The sequence below is a fragment of the Dromiciops gliroides genome, chromosome 4 (genome assembly GCF_019393635.1).
Source record: "Dromiciops gliroides isolate mDroGli1 chromosome 4, mDroGli1.pri, whole genome shotgun sequence".
Taxonomy (NCBI): domain Eukaryota; kingdom Metazoa; phylum Chordata; class Mammalia; order Microbiotheria; family Microbiotheriidae; genus Dromiciops; species Dromiciops gliroides.
In genome coordinates this window covers 340,608,992-340,628,478 of record NC_057864.1, presented here as the reverse complement: position 1 = coordinate 340,628,478, position 19,487 = coordinate 340,608,992, and the positions used below count along the sequence as shown (strand labels likewise).

General features: G+C 39.6%; 2 protein-coding genes across 6 annotated transcripts in view; one reads left to right on the top strand and one right to left on the bottom strand.

Annotated features, from left to right (window-relative positions):
• CDC40 (cell division cycle 40) overlaps positions 1-5,959 on the bottom strand; it is a 52,967-nt gene extending 47,008 nt beyond the window's left edge. Inside the window, exon 1 of the mRNA XM_044000507.1 lies at positions 5,529-5,959. Within this exon, the coding sequence (XP_043856442.1) occupies positions 5,529-5,717 (189 nt within the window). The 5' untranslated portion in view covers positions 5,718-5,959. The remainder of the gene's footprint in view (positions 1-5,528) is intronic.
• Positions 5,960-6,202: 243 nt separating this feature from the next.
• WASF1 (WASP family member 1) overlaps positions 6,203-19,487 on the top strand; it is a 125,995-nt gene continuing 112,710 nt past the window's right edge. The window contains exons 1-2 of one of the 5 annotated variants that reach the window (XM_044000511.1): positions 6,203-6,795; positions 16,993-17,118. The gene's annotated coding sequence lies outside the window, so the exon portion shown is untranslated. Of the gene's footprint in view, positions 6,796-6,918; positions 7,188-16,992; positions 17,119-19,487 lie in introns of those variants that run through there. The other 4 variants (XM_044000512.1, XM_044000509.1, XM_044000513.1 and 1 more) reach the window with 4 other exon arrangements.

Sequence of the window (19,487 nt, the reverse complement as noted above, 5' to 3'; positions counted from 1 at the left end):
GCAAGCTCACTGACTGAACATTCCTTCATCCTGTACAGGTGTAGGATCCTGTATGGGTGCTGGCACCTTGACTTTGACATCAGTGCATCCTCCACTCTGGCCTCAGGTTTGGGAAGCAGTGCATCTGAGCTTTCTCCTGTCATGGGTGAACTTCCTGTTTCCTCTCTTCCTCTTCCTCCTGCACCCTCCTCTTGGTAGGATCTCTGGAGTTGCCATCTTTAACAGTTAAACAATGGCAAAGTTCAATCAGGGCAAATATGGCATCTACTCTTCTGTTCATTTATGATTTTTGTAACAATTGTGGTTGGTTCCTAACCATACTTTAAAAAAATGGTTTTTGAACTAATGGTATTACTTGCCAACTCTATCACAGAACACGACAGGGAAAATTCGTAACCTGGGGTTCACAGATAGACTTCAGGGGGTCCATGAATTTGGATGGGAAAAAAATACAACTTTACATCAATATAATTGGTTCCCTTTGGAATAGTATATATTTTATGCTTTTACAAACATAATTCTGAGAATAATACCTGATAATAATAGCTCATTTAAATAGCAGTTTAAGGTACACAAAATGCTTTGCAAATATCATCTCATTTTGATCTTCAAACAACCATTTACATGAGGAAATTGAGAAACAGAGGCTAAGTGACTTGCCTAGGGTCATAAAGCTAGTAAGTGTCTTGAGATAGGTCTATCTACTCCAACACCTAGCTTGTAAGCACTTTTTTTTTTTAAAGGGAGGCAATTGGGGTTAAGTGACTTACCCAGGGTCACACAAGCTAGTAAGTGTTAAGTGTCTGAGGCTGGATTTGAACTCAAGTACTCCTGAATCCAGGGCCCATGCTCTATCCACTTCACCACCTAGCTGCCCCACTTGTAAGCACTCTTGATCGAGAGCACACACACTGTTTTAAACCATTGCTTTATGATGGACAAAGAGAGGAGTGGGATATAGTAAAAGGGGCATTAAATAAGAGCCAGGAGACCTAAATTATACTTCCAGCATTTTCACCTTTAAGCTATATTAAGTCTCTGGGCCTCACTTTTCTTATCAATAAAAAAAAAGATCATTTTATATTCTAGAATTCTATGTTTAAAATAGGAACTCCTGGGGCAGCTAGGTGGCGCGGTGGATAGAGCACCGGCCCTGGAGTCAGGAGGACCTGAGTTCAAATCCAGCCTCAGACGCTTAACACTTACTAGCTGTGTGACCCTGGGCAAGTCACTTAACCCCAATTGCCTCACTAAAAAAACCAAAAAACCAAAAAAACCCCACACAAATAAAATTGGAACTCCTAACCTTCTTTTGTGTCAGATTCCTTTGGAAATTTGTTGAAGCCTATGGAACCCTGCTTAGGATAATGTGCCTGGCACATGGCAGGTACTTAATAAATGTTTAGTGATTGATTTTTTTTTTTTTGGTGGGGCAGTGGGGGTTAAGTGACTTGCCCAGGGTCACACAGCTAGTAAGTGTTAAGTGTCTGAGGCTGGATTTGAACTCAGGTACTCCTGAATCCAGGGCCAGCGCTTTAACCACTGCGCCATCTAGCTGCCCCCTAGTGATTGATTTTTAAATACAGAAAACAAAATAGGTATGATCACAGAGGAAACCAATTATGTTGAAACAGCTATCAAAATTAAAAAAAAAAACAAGTCTGCTCCCAGGTTAAGAACCTTTGTCTAAAATGTTACAAAATACATACAGATATACAATTCAGCTATTTTCTTTCTCATTTCCTCATGAATGAAACACAGAATTCAGATGTGGTACACAATAAGGCAAAATAGTCTAATGTGACTCAGGTTATGAATACCTGACTTGTAAACATACTGTACATAAATATCTGGCTGAGTTGTATATTCCCATCAACTTGTATTGACCCAACTTACATTTCCATAGACCTTTGAGGGTTAAAAAATGCTTTTCTCTAGAGCATCCCAGTGAGGTTTGCTATGGTGTATTATTCTCCCTCTCAGGGCAACCTGAGTCATGGCTAGTTAAGGGTCTGCTCTTTGGCATGGGGCACCACTTAAACCAACATCATCAGTCAATTCCACCTCGGAAAATCTTTACCTCAGACATACATTCTTTTTAAACTTATTTTCTTCTTTCCTTCTCTCCCATTTCAATTACATTATGAGTCAAATCTGTAATGTGATATCATAGCTAGTCATGAAACATCTGTATTAAGGAAAAGGAGGAAAAGGAAAGAGAAATTAGACTTAAGAAGCAGCAAACTATCTGCACATAGCAGATCCTCACTAAAGGTTTGTTGAAATGAAGCACTGACAAACTGCAAATCCCTTTAATTAAAATGTCCCTGTTTCCTTCTAGTTTAATTCACTAAAAATTATTCTGTTTGAGGAATAGCAAGGTGGCCACTGTCACTGGTTCTTAGAGAAAATGGAGAGTAGTAAAGTGTAAGAAGACAGGAAAGGTCGGAGGGGGCTGGATTATGAAGGACTTTGAATGCCAAACAGTATTTTGTATTTGATCCTGGAAGCCATTGGAATTTATTGGACTGGAGTGGGAAGAGACTTGTGACAGGCAGACCTAGCAGCAGGTTACTGCAATAGTCCAAGGATGAGATGATGAGGGCCTGCACTGCAGTGGTGACAATGTCAAGAGGAGAGAAGGGGGTGCATATGACAGATATCACCAAAGAAGATGGTGGTAAAGAAAGAAGAAAAGAGCCTAAAGGTGTCGATGACTGCAAGAAGTATTTCCGTGTCCCCACTACAGGAATATGAGTAAAAGAGCAAGCAGTGCTGGCAAGGCTGGCTAGGAATGCAGTATCATCAGGAAGGAGCTGGATCTCGGTGAGTTCCAAAAGATGGAAGGAGTGAGAGGGGAAAGGTGTGCAATGAAAACAAAGGTATTAGCTATGGATTTGGCCTTCCAGGGAACACAGCAGAGGGGATGGTTAGATCTTCAGTGGAATATGATGGGAATGAGAACAAGGGAGCAATAGTGGGGGACAGGGCAATGTACATTGTTCAACAGCAAGGGTATTAGTGTGCCAATCATTTATGAATGAGATTACAGGTTGTCATCTTCCTCTGGGATTATGAGGGTGGGCCAGGCGGGAGGTTGAGTCAGTACAGGTAAGTCTTCTCATCCCATGAAGTTCTAGACAGGGACTTTGCCAATCACTGAATTGGCCCCAAGTTGGAATCACTCTAGGATTAGGCCAGAGGTATGCAGTTGGAAAGAGAGAAGAGGGTTATCCACAGCAGACAAGCAAGTAGTGTGGAGTTATGACACCTCACGAAAGCTGATGAAATGGCTGATCCAGAGAAGACCCTCCTAAAAGACCCTCCACAAAGTTGTGGGACCCCCTAAGCAAGTTACTTCATCTTTCTTAGCCTTAGTTTCCACTTTGTGAAATGAGGACAATAGTAGAACCTATTTACTTTATAGGGCTCTAAGGAGCAAATGAGGCAAAGTGTAAAGGACTTTGCAAACTTGAAAGCATTATGGGAATGTCATTGACCTTTTTGTCCCTCAGAGCCTGGCACCACTTTTCCTATTGCTGACCAGTAGTTTGTCTTGCATGGTAGGTAAACTCCCAAAGGGCAGGAGCTATTTCCTCTGTCTTTATATCCTGAGTGCCCAGCACCACATCAGACACATAGTAAGTAACAAGGAGTTGGCTAGGGGCAGCTAGGTGGTGCAGTGGATAGAGCACCGGCCCTGGAGTTAGGAGGACCTGAGTTCAGATCTGACCTCAGACACCTAACACTTGCTAGCTGTGTGACCCTGGGCAAGTCACTTAACCCCGACTGCCTCACTAAGAAAACAAACAAACAAAAAAAATAACAAGTAGTTGGCTAAAGTGAATAAAGGGTTTTGGAATCAAACAATTCTTTTCACTACTTTTATTTCTGCCTTAATACTAAGGTTGCCTGTTTTATGCCCTCTTTAAACACCAAGACTTTTACTTTCTCTCCTCACAACTCAACACAGGACTCAACCAATTATTCTTAGGAAGTCTGTGGAGGAAGACCTGCAAATGAAGCCTCCAGTCCCCAATTTAGAGGAAGATATTGAGGAATTCTGAAGATGTCAATAAATCAACAAATGCTAGGGGCTCAAAGACAGAAAAGAAAGCCCAATGGCCATCGAAGAACTTACCTTCTAATTGAGTAGACAATGCACACACAAAATAAAACTAAGTCAATTTTGGAGTGAAGACACCAGCAGCTGGTTGGGGGAGGAAGGGGGAAATCAAATCAGTAAAGGCCTTATGTAAGAGGAGAGGAACTCTGAAGGAAACCAAATTCTAGGAGGCCGAGGTCAGAAGAGGGTTGCATTTCAAGTAAGGGAAACAACAGCCTTAGCAAATCTCCCTAGAATGGGGACAGATGAGAGGGGAAAGGGGGAAAGAGATCGAAGAAGGGAAGAAGGGAGGGGAGAAAGAGAGAACAGGAGGGGAAAAGAGACGGAAGGGAAGAGAAGGGAGGAAGGGGAAGAGAAGGGAGGAAGGGGAAGAGAAGAGAGGGAGGGGAAGAGAAGAGAGGGAGGGGAAGAGAAGAGAGGGAGGGGAAAAGAAAGGAGGGAGGGGAAGAGAAGAGAGGGAGGGGAAGAGAAGGGAGGGAGGGGAAGAGAAGAGAGGGAGGGGAAGAGAAGGGAGGGAGGGGAAGAGAAGGGAAGGAGATGGGGCAGAAAAGGAAGAGAGGAAGAGAGAGAGGAGGAAAAAAAAGGAGAGAAGAGTGAGGAGGAGAGAGGGGGGAGAGAAAGAGAGGTGAAAAGGAAGGAGAGCGGAAGAGAAGGGGGAAAGGAGAGAGGATGGAGAGAAGAGAGGGGGGAAGGGGGGAATGGACAAGGGGAAGAGAGATGGAGAGGGAGTAAGAAAGATAAGGGAAGAGGGGGGAAAAGAATGAAGAGGGAGGAAGCAGGGAGGAAGAAGAGGGGAAAGCGAGGGAGGGGAGGAGAGGAGGATGGAGAAAGGAAGAAAGGAAAATGTAGAATTCATTGGGGGGGGGCGGGGGGAAGGCAACGCAAAAGAAGGCTTTAAATGCTGGAGAGGGCAGTTTGCATTTGCTTCAGGAGACACGGTGGATCAGACTCGAGCTTTAGGAGAAATGCCTCGGCAGCCAAGGGGGTCTGGGTCTGAGGCCGGGGGCGGGAGGGGCTCAGGACACGAGAGCCTCGGTGTGGGGGGGGGGGGGCTGTTCCTTAATCTAGTGGCATGGAAGACCAGGAGCCTCCCTCTCTGCTGCCGAAGGAGCAGAGTCGGTCGGTCACCAAGATCAGATTAGGCGCTGACTCGGACCTAGGCCCGGGGCTAAGCGCTGGGCGCATCAGCCAAGGCTAGGGGCTCCATCCCGGTCCTCAAGGGGCTCACATTCAAAGAGAAGACACGGCGCAAACACACACTTTAGTGCTCCATTAAGTCGCCCCGAGGCTGCCCCTCTCACCCTTACCCCTCCGCACCCGGGGACATCGGGCTAAGCGGACGATTCCCGCCTCCAGACCCGAACCCTCCAGACTCGCCCCTCAGAGCCGAGAAAATACTCACCTTAACTGCCACCTCCGGCGCCGCGTCCACGGTCCCCACCAGAGAGAGCTTGGCCGAAGGCGCTTTCGATAGGTGGATAAGAGAGTCGGCGGCGGGCAGGGAGCAGCGGCCGCTCTCGTTGTCGGAGTCGGAATCGGACCCCGAGCCCGAGCCGTAGGAAGCCGCCAGAGCGGCGATGGCAGCCGACATGACTGCAGCTCCGACTCTCCCGGGGAAGCTAAGGCCTTGGCGGAAGAAAGAGCCGAGATCGGAAAGGTCCTAAAAACCTTTGGTCTCCTTCGAACCTCCTCGAAGTCCGAATCTAAACCACTTCCAGGAGTTTTATATTACAGGTTATTTAACCTTCGATCTATTAATAAAATACGAGCGTCTTCAGTTTAATCACTTAATGAGCGGGGTGGGGGGGGAGGAAGGGGGAGAAACCTTGCGGGTTTTTTTATACCTTCCAGGACCTTACCGGATTAATTAAAAGACTACGAGTTCCGACAAGCGAGCTAAGTACCATTTCGCAACGCGGCGTTGGGTGAGCCAAGCACCACGGGAGATGTAGTCTTTCTTGGAGAATTTTTGACACCGCCCCTCTGTGGCTGGTTTCATTCAATTGGCTATTGCCTTACCTTATTCCCTAGCCCATCCTCAGTTCTTTCTGGCCCCCTCCCCCAAACCCTGGATTGGGTTATACCACGCAGTCTCTGGAAAAGGGGGTGGGGAAGCAAGGCTTACATGCTATTGGGGTGTGTTGGGGGCTGGGTTTCCAGCATCCTCAAAGGATACACCTGGGTACCGGAGCCAAGGGAGGAAATGGAGGGTTATTTCCCTCGAGCCCCCACCGGGGGGGTAACCCCTCTAGTGGGAGGTTAGGAAAAGGAACTTGGAGTGGGGTAGGAGAGGGAGTGTTGTTATCCCCCCTATTTCACGCTCCCTTTTCTCTCTTCCGTTTGTGGAGCTCCGCGCGCTCTAGTTAGGGGGCGGGGTGGGGGGAGGGGGGAGGCTCGCGGTGCTGTTCGCTGGTGCTTCTTGCACCCGGTTAGCCCTGAAAGAGCCGGAGCTAGAGCTGGTGCAGGTTAAGCGAAGGGAGGGGGTGGGCTGGGTCGGATCCGGCTGGGTCGCTTGGAACCGGAATCCAAAGGGCTACCCCCCACCCCCCACCCTGAGCCCGACACTACTCAGGGCCTTCGGAGGAATCGGCTGCAGAAGGAACAGCAAGCGGCATCAGCAGGCATGATGGAGGTGTAAGGCGAGAGCCCCCCCGCCCCCCGGTTTTACGGTGAGCTTGCGTGTCTCTGTGTGTTTGTATGTGTATGTGTTGCTTATCCTTCCACGCCCCCGGAAAAACTGGATGGCTCAGTGCTGTAGCGCCCTCCCTCCGCCCCGTTGCCTATCCCCCTGTAGCTATCCCCCCCATTCCTTCGGGTTCCTTTCCCCCACGCCGCCCACCCCTGCGCAGCTGGCTGCAAACGAGCTAACTAGGCGTTTGTGCCTGTCTTGTGGTTGGTTGCTGGAATCGCCCTGTGGAGGCTGGAGGAAGGTTGGGAGAGCGCGGGTGCGGGTCCCACCTGAGGTGTCATTGCTTCTTCTCTTTCTCCTCGGACATTTCTCATCGGCTGTCAAGCTTTTGGCGAAAGCTCCAGTTTAGGGGTCCTCGTTCCTCATTTGATTGTGAGTTCCTTAAAAAAGCAAGCGTGTGTGTGTGTGTGTGTGTGTGTGTGTGTGATCGTGTTTGTGTCTAACTGCTTTGCTCATTGCCTTTATCCCCTTCATTTGAGGGGGAGGAGAAGTGGCGGTAGTGGTTGTAGTGTAACAGCCTTAGCTGTTGCTACTGTCGTCTCTATCACCTTGTATCTGTAAATGGGGTTCTGGTGAAGGTTTAAGAGGGGCAGAAGCTCCCTTCCTTGGGAAAACTCTCTCATTGCCCCACCTAGACAAATAATTCAGCTAAGAAGAATTAAGTGCTCCTTTCTTATTATTCTATATCCTTCTCCCCCATTCATGGTGCAAAATGCCCCCTGTCTTCAGGAATCTCACGACTCTTACACTTGCTGCTTTGCCAACAGCAGGGCTTGAAAACGATACCGAGCCAAACAAATTCGTCTTGTCCTTTAACCAATTCACACATTCCTTCCTATATAACGCATTGTATTTGATGCGATTGAGCTTAATTCAGTTGCCAAGATTTGCGTTGTGAGTTGTATTTTAATGCTCCCTTTGGTGAGATGGCATACGAGTTTTCATTGGCGTCAATAATTGTTTCTTTAAAACATCTAATTGTCTTAAACATACTTGTATATTACGTTTCTAATTGTTAATAGCATAGTGTTTAACAAGATTGAGTCATTGTTTAACGAGTATGCGGTCTCTGAATTAAGATACAAATGTATTTTTTCGCTGGGGGGGAGGAAGACAGTGATTTCCAACATTGTGTGATTAAAACACCTACAATGTAAATTTCTCAGAATGCTATAAAGGAAAAATTTGGTATTTTTCAGAACTTTGCTTAATTTTTTGCTTTCCATTTTCAGAACTTTGTTTAATTTTCAATAATTGAATGTTCACGGTGGCTAATAATTTAAGTCTTCCTTGGAATTCTAATTTTTGAAAGAAAGGGAGATTTAAGAAAGGATTGTAGTGCTGTATTGGTTATTCCATACTTATTTAAATTTTTACTTTGGTTGTAATCATTCTCTGTTATTATGTAGAATTTTCTAATTTTTCTTCTATCTGTTCATAGTTAAAGATACACTTATGAGATATGAACATTTAAAGGATGTCCTTAAAAGATGAAATAACTTTTCAAAAATCCAAGAAACAATTTAGTAATTATCATTGATATCTTAATCATTGTGAGAAACAATTCTATATATCTCTGAATAGTAAAGAAAAGAGTACCAAAATAAAGTGTGAATTCAGCTCCTTCTGAGCTTTTGTGTGTGTGTGTGTGTGTGTGTGTGCCTGCCTGTAGATTAAGTTTATTATGAACACTTTTGATTAAACTGAGTTAAGTATAGATAGTCATTGTCAATTGTTACTGGGATACATAAGTAACTGTTTTTGCAATAGCAAGATAAATCGTTGTGGTATCTGAGGGAATGTGGTGTTAGGGGGTTGGTGTAGGAGATGATATGAGTTTTGTGTCTTTGAAATTTATGTGGACCTCTGCTTCAATTTCCTGTGTAAAATGGAGTTAATACCTATTTCACAAGGATCTTATAAGGCATAAATGTAGTATTGTTGTTTTTAAAGTATTTTAAAGATTTAAAATTGAATAAGAATGCAAAATGCTTAAACAGTATAGAAAATGAAAGAATTCCATTAGTTTATCAGTGACTGATTAATTTATTTCGTATTTTCTATTAGAAAGGTAAAGCTCTGAGAAAAATATTTTTCAATTAACTCCATTATAGCAGATTGCTTATTCTACTGTTGAATACATACACACACACACACACACACACACAATATCCTGTAAACCTAAGGGAATGCTTAGAGACCCTTGGATAAAGTATGCATAAAAGTTTTTATTTCAATTCAATGAAGAGCCTACAGAAAATATCAACACCTTTCCCTTTCCCTTTCCCTTCAGAAACTAGAAAGTGAGAGGTAATCTATAAAGAAGACATCTCAGTTGAAAGGTGGGGTAGTTATTTTGTTTATTGTTGAAGCTTAGGAACTAATCATTGTGTTCAGGAGCATAACATATTTCTATTGATTAAAACTATATTCAACCATTCATTTAGTTTAGAAGTGAGAGTAATTTGAAATAGCCTGTTGTTTGAATTCTAGAATTACATGTGGTGTTGATAACATATTTCATTATTTCCTATTTTGGAAGTTTGACCTGTTAAATTTTATAAAAAAAAATATGTTGCTCTTTCACATTTTAAAAGACTAGAAGAATCACTCTCCCTCCCAATTTTTCATATTTAATGGTGTCATAAGAAGCATTTTACTTTTTGGGTATTTTTGACTGTTATGTGGATGTCCAGATTCTTAGACTATAAAAGGTTGTTTTGAAACAGTTATGAGTTTTAAAATTGTTTTTCATTATGAATTCATTTTACTATTGTTGAGATTATTCAGTAAAAGAATTATAAATAAAAGTAACAGCCATATTGTTAATTAAAGAGAAGACAAATCAAATTAAGCAGTCACCATATGATTTCCATAATAAGCTGTATCTAGAGGAAATATATCCATTGCATCAAAAGGGAATTAATAGACATTTTAAACAAAGTAGATGAAATGGATTTACTTTTACATAAATTTGTTTAAATCCTAAGGGTTAAATTATGACCTAGAAACTACATAGAATTTTATCTATAATCTATATTTTTAAAAATTGGATTAGTCATTCAGATATAGTTCAGACCTTTTACATTCCCTTTTCTCAATCTATCAATAGGTAATGAATGTGTTATTATTAATTAGCACTATTTTCCTTTTGAAATTATGTTAAAATTTTTCTTGAATGCTCTCTTCACAAATCTTATTCCTTTTTATGAAAAATTTAAAGATTTAAAAATAATTTCCCAGCCTTTTTTATTAAAAAGCAACAATCTTCATACTTATAGAGCTAAGGTAAAACATAATATCTCATTTTAAGAGAGAATTCAATTTTCCAGACTAGCATACTTTCCCATTTGGAAGTACCTTGATTTATATTAGGGAGGTGCTAATAAAAAGATAAATCATGTTAAGTGTACTAGGAAAGCTTTTTCTTTTAAAAGAACTCTACTGTGAATCTTATATAAAGCCAAACATCCTTTTGTATTGTGAATCGTCACTTCTAATTAACCAATTAACCTGATTTTTTAAATCTTTCCTCCTTTTCACAGCTAATTTCATAGAAAAGGCTGTCAATATTTCCTGTCATTATTTTATGACTTTCCACTCACCTTTTTCTTTTCTTTATTGATGACTTTTGCTTTTATATCACATTTATTTCCCATTATATCCCTCCCCCTTCTTTTATAGAGCAAGCCTTTAATTGTAGCAGATTCAAATTAAAATGAAGTTCAGCAAAGCCCGGTAACCCATAGACTGTGCCTGACAGCATGTGCAATATTCCCATGCCCATGGTCCCCCACCACTTCAGTGAAAGGAGATGAATTTTCTGATTTCTTCAATGGAGCCAAGCTGGAACATTTTAACTATACAATGTTCAGTTTCAGTCTATTGTTCTTTCCATTTATACTGATCCCTTTCAGCCCATTGTTTTTTCCATTTACACTGGGTAGCCATATATATTGTTTTCCTTGTTCTTTTTTTTTTTTGTGTGAGGCAATTGGAGTTAAGTGACTTGCCCAGGGTCACACAGCTAGTAAGTGTTAAGTGTCTTGAGGCCACATTTGAACTCAGGTACTCCTGAATCCAGGGCTGGTGCTCTATCCACTGCGCCACCTAGCTGCCCCTTCCTTGTTCTTCTTACTCCCTTCTGTATCAGTTCATATAAGTTATCCCATGTGGAATATGAATAAAAGTTCTTAAAGGAATTGTAGAATATTAGCAACTATATGAAGGTTTGATCCAAATCAATAATAAGAGAAATGCAAATTAAAACGGTTCTGAAATCTCATATATAGCAAATTGGCAGAGATGACAAAAAATGGAAATAATTAATTGATTTAGGAAAGGCTGCAAGAAGACAATCATGTTAATAATAGCTGTCATTTGTATAGCACTTTAAGGTTTGCAAAGCACTTCTAAATATGATCTCATTTTGTTCTCACAACAATCCAGGGAGGTAGCTCTCTATTCACTAGACCACCTAGCTTCCAAATTGATATACTGTTGATTAAGTGGTTCAAAAATTCTGGGAAATGATTTGGAATTTTGTGAAAAAGCAACTGAAGATGTCTGTATCTTTTGATCGAGTTTGCACTGTCATACCACAAAGTGGTCCAAGTTAAAAAGTTATAACCTTATATACTGCAAAATAGTCATAGTAGCCCTTTTTGTGGTACTAAAGAATTGGAAACAAAACAAATATCCTTCAATTAAGGAATCACTAAACAAATTATGGTACATGAATGTAATGGAAAATTATTGCCTGGTAAGAAACATTGAATATCAGAATTTAAGAGAAATATGGAAAGATTTCTATGAACCTATTCGATTCTCAACCCCTCACATACTGGCTTTGATCCTTGCCGATAGGCTGAAGCACCAAGGTTACTCCTGTCTGTCTCTGTCTCTATCTCTTTCTCTTTCTCTCTATCCCCCACCCCCTACTTCTTGTTGTCTCTGTGATATTTGACACTGTTGACCACTGCCTCAATCTGGATATACTTTCTTCCCTGCCTTTTCATGATGTCATTCTATTGTACTTCTCTTAACTATCTTGATCTCCTTTGTAGGATCATTAACTTTCCTCTGCTCTAAGTGTAAGGATCTCTTTAACTTTCATATAGGTTCAGCTCTTATCTCTATGCAGATTACTTCTAAGTCTTATTTGCTGCTCATTTTCTTTCTTTCTTGGTTTTTTTTCTTTTTCTGATATCTCTGTGAAGGAGAAGGACCTTTTCATTGGAAATAGTAAAACAATAATGGCTAACATGAAAAGTTGATATTCAAGATAAGTACTAACAGATTGACAGATGTAATTTCTAAGACACTGTCAGTGATTTCTTACAAAAGATGGTAAATAATGGCTGAGATACGAGAAGTCTTGAGTAGGACAGATATCCTGATTTTCAACCCCCTCCCCAAAAGGTTGGGGGGAAGGAAACAACATCTTTGAACCATAGGCAAATGAGCCTGACTTTGATTTCTGGGAAAATTCTAAAATGGATCATTAAGGAGATGACTGGTGAATGTCTAGAAAAGGAAGTGGTGATTACAAAGAATCAGCAGGGCTTCATCAAGAATAGGTTGTGGGGGCGGCTAGGTGGCGCAGTGAATAAAGCACCGGCCCTGGATTCAGGAGTTCCTGAGTTCAAATCTGGCCTCAGACACTTGACACTTACTAGCTGTGTGACCTTGGGCAAGTCACTTAACTCCCATTGCCCTGCAAAAAAAAATTAATAATAATAAAAAAAAGAATAGGTTGCAACAGACAAAACTTATTTCTTTGTTGGCAGAGTTAATAAACTGGTAGGTCATTGGAGTGCTAGGAAGTGTCCTCAGATTTTTGCAAAGCATTTGGTAAAGTAACTCATACTTTTTTAGTGGAAAAGATAAAGAGATGTGGACTAAAGGATAACATAATTAAATGAGTTTTGGACTGATTGAATGGATGGACTCAACGCAGACTTATTAATTGTTCAACATCCACTTGGCAGGAGATGTCCAATGGAGTACCTCAGTGATTTGTGCTTGGTCCTGTGCTATTTAAAATTTTAATATTACTTTGGATAAAGACATTGATAGTGTACCTATCAAATGTATGGGGTGACACAAAGCTAGCTAGGAAGGATAGCAAACACACTGGGTGGGTGACAGGTTCTAATAAGATACTGAGTAAATCATAACATTGGATTAAATCAAAAGATAAAATTTAGTAGGGACAAATATAAAGTCTTACACTTTGATATTAAAGAATTCATTTTCACAAGTATTAGGCGGGGAAGCATGACTACATATCATTTTTTCTGAAAAAAAGATCTGGATGTTTTAATGGATTGTAGACTCAATATAGCAAAAAAACAAAAAAAGAACAACCACCACCAAAAAAAAACAAAACCCCAAACCAAAAACAGAACAAAAAACTTATCAAGCTTTTAGGAATAATAGTGGTTTCTTATCCCTTTCATGATCAAATACAAGGTTCAAAGCCCTTATAACCTACCCCCCTACTTTTCCAATATACCTTACACTCCCCACTCCCCAACAACATCCTCCTATCCACTTACACCGGCCTCCATGCTATTCCCAGAACAAGACACTCCATCTCTTGGCTCTGGGGATTTTCTATGACCATCTTCCATATCTGGAATGCTTGCCTCATCATCTTTGCCTCCTGGCTTTCCTGGCTTTCTTCAAGTTGCAGCTAAAATCTCACCTTCTACAAGAAACCTTTCCCAATCCCTTTTAATTCTAGTGTCTTCCCCCTGTTGATTATTTCCTCTATATCTTGAATAGAGCTTGTTTGTACACATTTGTTTTCATGTCATCCTGCCCATTAGATTGTGAGCTCCTCAAGAGCAGGGATTGTCTTTTGCTTTTCTTTGTATACCCAGTCCTTAGCTCAGTGCCTGGTACATAAATAGGGACTTAATAAATGGTAACTGACTCAATAAGGGAGTGCTAGTCCCTTTTTACTCTTTCATGGTTACCCCATATAAGGAGTATGGTCCTGAGTTCTCAATACTGCAATTTAGGAAGGGCATTAGCAAACTGGAGCGTACCCAAAGAAAGGCAAGGATGGGTAGGATGGCGAAGGGCTTTGAGTCCACATGATATGAACAATGTTTAGTTTGGACAAGAGATAACTCAGGTGACATGATAACAGTCATTCAGTCTTTAAGGGGTTGGGATTTTAAAAAGCCATCAGATTTGTACTGTTTTGGCCTTAGAGGGTACAGAACAGAGAGGTGAGGTTAGAAATTCATTAAGTTGGCCAGCTAGGTGGCGCAGTGGATAAAGCACTGGCCCTAGATTCAGGAGGACCTGAGTTCAAATCCAGCCTTAGATACTTGACACTTACTAGCTGTGTGACCCTGAGCAAATCATTTACCCCTCATCATCATCATCACCACCACCACCACCATCATCATCACAATAATGTCTATTGAGTACTTTGGGATGTGGTGGGGTTTTCCCTAATTGGAGCTTTTAAAACAGAAGTTCCATGACCACTTAGCAGATATGTTATAGTGAAGATTCCTTTTCAATTATGGCTTGAACTGAGGTCCCTTTCAACTCCCAAACTCTATGGTGTACATATCTAGCCCCCATCTTCTGAGCTCTGTTCCCTCATTACAAACTGCCTGCTGCATATCTCCACCTGCATGCATCTCTTAGATGTAACACAGCCTATACAAAACTCAACTCAACTTCCCCCTAAGCCCTCCCCTTCTCTTCAACTTCTCTATTTCTGTTGAGGGAACCACTATTCTCCCAAATCGCTCAGATTCACAAATGGAATCATCCTTTATTCTTCAATCTCATTTACCCAGCCCAGAAGTTCTTCAGTCTTGGTCATTTCTACCTCCTTCTCTTTATTCTTCTCTCATCATCTCTCCTAGACTATAGTCTTCTCATTGTTTTCCCTCTGCCCAGCTTCCCCCACTTTGCCCTGCTACTTTGCTAAAGTTGTTAATTGTTTCAAGTAATTTTTGAGTTGATTCTCTAGGATTCTCTAAGTATACCATCGTATCATCTGCCTATTCCAATTCCTTTAATTCCTTTTTCTTCTCTGATTCAGTTTCCCCCACTTTGAATCTGTCTTGCATACAGCTGCCAAATTGATATTCCTAAACCACAGGTCTGACTGTGTTATCGCCCTTCATTGCTCAAGAAGCTTCTGTTGTTCCCTGTTGCCTCCAGAATAAAATATAAGATCTGTTTGTTGATAGAGAGCTGTGACTTGTTATCAGGAAGAACTGGGTTTGAATCCAGCCTCAGATCCTTACCAGATGTGTGATCCTGGGCAAATTGCTTAATTTTGTCTGCTCCTGTTTATTCATCTGTAAAATGGGGATGATTATAATAGCACCAACTTCCAGGGTTGCTGTGAGGGTAAAATGAGATAATACTTCCTAAGTGCTTTGCACAACTTAAAGTGTTGTGTAAATGCTAGCCATTTAAAGCCATCCCTTCATAATCTAACTCCAGCCTTTATTTCTAGACTGATTACACATTAATCACCTTTATGCACTTTATGCTCCAGCCCAACTGGCTTACTTCAACTGATCAACTGTTCTTTGTATTTGATGTCCCTTCTACTCTCATCCCTTTGTACAGTCTATCCCCCAAGCCTAGAATGTTCTCCCTACTTGGCTCATTCCCTTTAGGTGCTCCCTTAAGTGCCACCCCCATAAGAGACTTTTCTTGATTTCTCCCACTTGTTATTGGTTCTTCACAACTACTTTGAATTTGCTTTTTATATGTCTTGTATTTCCTTATCTGGGTACCTGTATGCCACTCCATGGTGTGTAAGGTTCTGAAGGGCAGGGACTTTTTAAGTTTTTGTATTCCCAATTTCTAGCCTAATACTTTTTTTTTTGGTCTTTTTGCAGGGCAATGGGGGTTAAGTGACTTGCCCAGGGTCACACAGCTAGTAAGTGTCAAGTGTCTGAGGCCGCATTTGAACTCAGGTACTCCTGAATCCAGGGCCGGTGCTTTATCCACTGCACCACCTAGCCGCCCCTCTAGCCTAATACTTTTAATAAATGTTTTTTGAGTTAATTTTATTACACAGTATTTTCTTTCTTTTTTATAATTTCCACTATAACTTTATTATATTTATCTATGTATAATCCCCCAATTAAACATTAAAACAATTTTTTAACATTTAAAAAAAGTTTTGAGTTCCACATTCTATCCCACCTTCCCTCCCATCCCTCCTCCCTGAGATGGTAAGCAGATGTAGGTTATGTATGTGCAATCATACAAAACATTTTCCTATTAGTCATTTTGTACAAGTAGACTCAAATAAAAGAGAAAGAATGAAAGATAGTAAAAAATAGCATGCTTCAGTCTGTATTTAAATATTCATTTTTTTCTCTGGAGATGGATCATATGTTTCATCATTAGTCCTTTGGGATTGTCTTAGATCATTTTATTCCTGAGAATAGCTAATCATTCACACTCTCCATTGAACAACAGTACTGTTACTATGTCAACATTTTCCTGGTTCTGTTCACTTCACTTAGCATCAGTTCATGTAACTCTTTCTAGTATACTGTTTTCCTAAAGAGAAAAACTTCTATGAAATAATGTTGGATGTGACAAATACAAATGGATCAGCCATAAATATTTTATGAAATAATATTTGTAAAGAGCTTAGCAAAGTACCCAGCACGTAGTAGGTGCTTTATAAATACTTATTCTATTCCCCTCCCTCTATAAATCACTTCTATCAAAGTAAATATATCCTTAAATGCTTTGTTTTAAGCTTAATCTAATTACTATGTTGACAAAATCTCACAAAGTTTCTTTTTAAATATCCTTCCCTCTACAAAAAGGAAGGGAGGGAAAGGAATTTATTTTCAACTTGGGCTGGATCTTTCTTAGAATGGTACCGTTGTGCTTCTTAGATCTGAATCAATGAGACTGGACTGTAAAATAGGGTATGTATGTTTTTTCTACATCCTATTTTTCAAGAGTCTTGTCTGTATATTTCCATAGTATAAAGCATCAGTGTTGTAATTCTAAGGTATGGAAGTAATCTCTTTAATTGGCTTTTTGTTTTTTGGTCCTAGTCTACCTTGTGGTTCTATAAATATAACACACCTATTTTGCCTTTTCCTGTCACCTTTCACTCATAACTATGCCTATTGCATTGTTCTAATTATGTCTGTTCCAGATATACTTAAGATCCAGGCATTCTTGAGAGATCTTCAAAGAATAGGATTGTCATGGAAGTAAACTACAGAAAGACAAAATACTATGTAATCATGGAACCCCGGTGGCAAAGAACTCTTGGTTAAGAGTAAGAAATCACAAAACATGTCAATAATTTTGTGTGTTCCTGGTGTGTTTTGTTGTGTTAATACCAACTTGAGCCTATTAATTAAGATGTTGTTTTCCATACTTTTCTAATGGAAATGGGGTAGTGGCAGAAGGACATAGGGCTTGTGAGTACCTTCCTTCCTTATAGCTTCTTTTTAACCTCTTGTTATACTTAGAAATAACTAGAATTTGAAAGTATATTTTAGAACAGTACTTATTTTAAGTTACTTAAACTATGCTTGTTTCCTCATCTCAAAAGTGAGACTAACTCCTTACTTCAAAAGGCTATTAAGAGACACATTTGAAAAATTTTTAAAAATACAAAAAGCTAAAACAATTATGATTATTAATTATGAGTCTTTTTCTTGATCAATATGTGATATGAGAGATGGAATGATGTAGTGCAAATTCTGAGAAGCTCTTTAATTAGAGAGTTTGGCAAAATTAATCCTAAAATTAATAGTATGATGCAGGCTTAGTATCTTGACAAAATGCCAAATAAGCCAAATTTTTAGGATGTGTTCCATAGGTGAAGGTGAAAGAAGCAGTTCATTATTAAATTGTCCTCTGAAGTTTAGTCAATGTCATATCCTGATATGTGGAAGGAAACTGATTAAAAGCCCTACTTATAAATATGACAGGGTTCTATTGCAGTTTATTTTGAGAGCTACTTTATAAGTGTTGTTAGAGATTGTGCTAAAAAATGGGATGTGCTAATTTATTTTCAAAACCTTATATATTTCACAAGTGTGAGGTTACTATGTTATAAAGTTAATGATGTGCAAACAGGGTTTTATAAATAACTATTTTTAGAAAAATGAATGTTTGGCTAATTTTAAGAACAAATAAATAAAATAATGTCTTAGGGAATAAACTCTTCCATGGAAGCAATTTTTCCATATAACTGCAAAACAAAACTATTTTAACTATCATTGATACGTTTGTTGCCTGCCTCTTTTTATTTGATATTTTTTTTGTTTTTAACATCCCATTCATTTCCAAATATTTCCCGCTCCCCCCCCCCCATCCTATCCAGTAAGTCTTTCCTTGTAGTAGAGTTTTAAAGGAAAGGGAAAAAATCAGTTTAGCCAAACCAATGGACACAATGGCCATGTCTAAAAAACATATTCAGCTTTTTACATGCATAATAGTTCCCTACCAATCCAGTGACAAAAAATGTATTTTCTTATCACTTTTTCATGTGAAACCTCAGAATTATTTTTATTTGCATTTCTAGCAATTTGAAGAAATATTTTATACAATTAATAGTTTGTCATTTTTTCGAGGATCATTCAACAAGCTGTTATTAAATACCTACTATGTGCTAGACACCAGGGATACAACAATTAAAATGGTTCCTGCCCTCAGAGAATTTATTCTTCATGCCCTTTAATCACTCATCTATCCAGCAGTGGTACCTAGTTTTCTATAATTGTGTTAATTGCTTATATCTTTTGAGTGTCAGACCCTTACAGATGTTTGATGAAATCCACCCCCCATTAACAGATTGCCTTATTCTAGCTGAATTAATTTTACATTTGTGTGTGCAAAAAGCTTTTCAAATTTATGTGATCAATTTGTCTCATCTTTTTTGTCTCCTCTATCCCCTTTTTGCTTAAGAAATTAATTTAAAAAATTTCTCTTTGAGGTATCTTCGTTTTTCCTTCAGTTTTTTTTTTAATTTGACCATTTATATTTAAGTTGAGCATACATTTGGCAGCATGGTGTAGTGTATAGAGAGCTGACCCTGAAGCCAAGAAAACTTAGAATCATGTCCCATCTCTGACACATACTGTCTTGTTAGCTTGGCAGTATTATAAACAGCTCACTAAGATTATAAGATTATATATATTGCAGATAAGGTGCTAATATATCTGACTATTATTTTAATGGAAGCAATTCACCTAAAACTCATGAAGCTGATGAACTCACTTGTCCAGTAAGTATCCTAATCCATATCCCATTTGGAACTTACTGTTATATGTGGTGTAAGATGATCATCTAAACCTATTTTTTGTCAAATTTTTCTAGTTTTCTCAGCAATTCTTATTGAATGGAGTCTTTCCCTAAGTAGTTTGTTCTTGAGATTATTGAACACTGGATTTTGAAAAAAAAATTCTGAATCTTATAAATCTGGCTTATTCTTCTGACATACTTAAAATTTTTTTTGACCAGTTCCAATCAGTTTTATTGATTATTGCTTTGTAATAAAGGTTGTGGTTATTGCTTATTCATTCCTACCTATTCCCCCACCATTTTTTTATATCATCGATTGATTATTCTTTCAAATAAATTTTATTATTTTGACAAACTCTGTAATAATGATTTGGTTGTTTGGCATAGCACTAA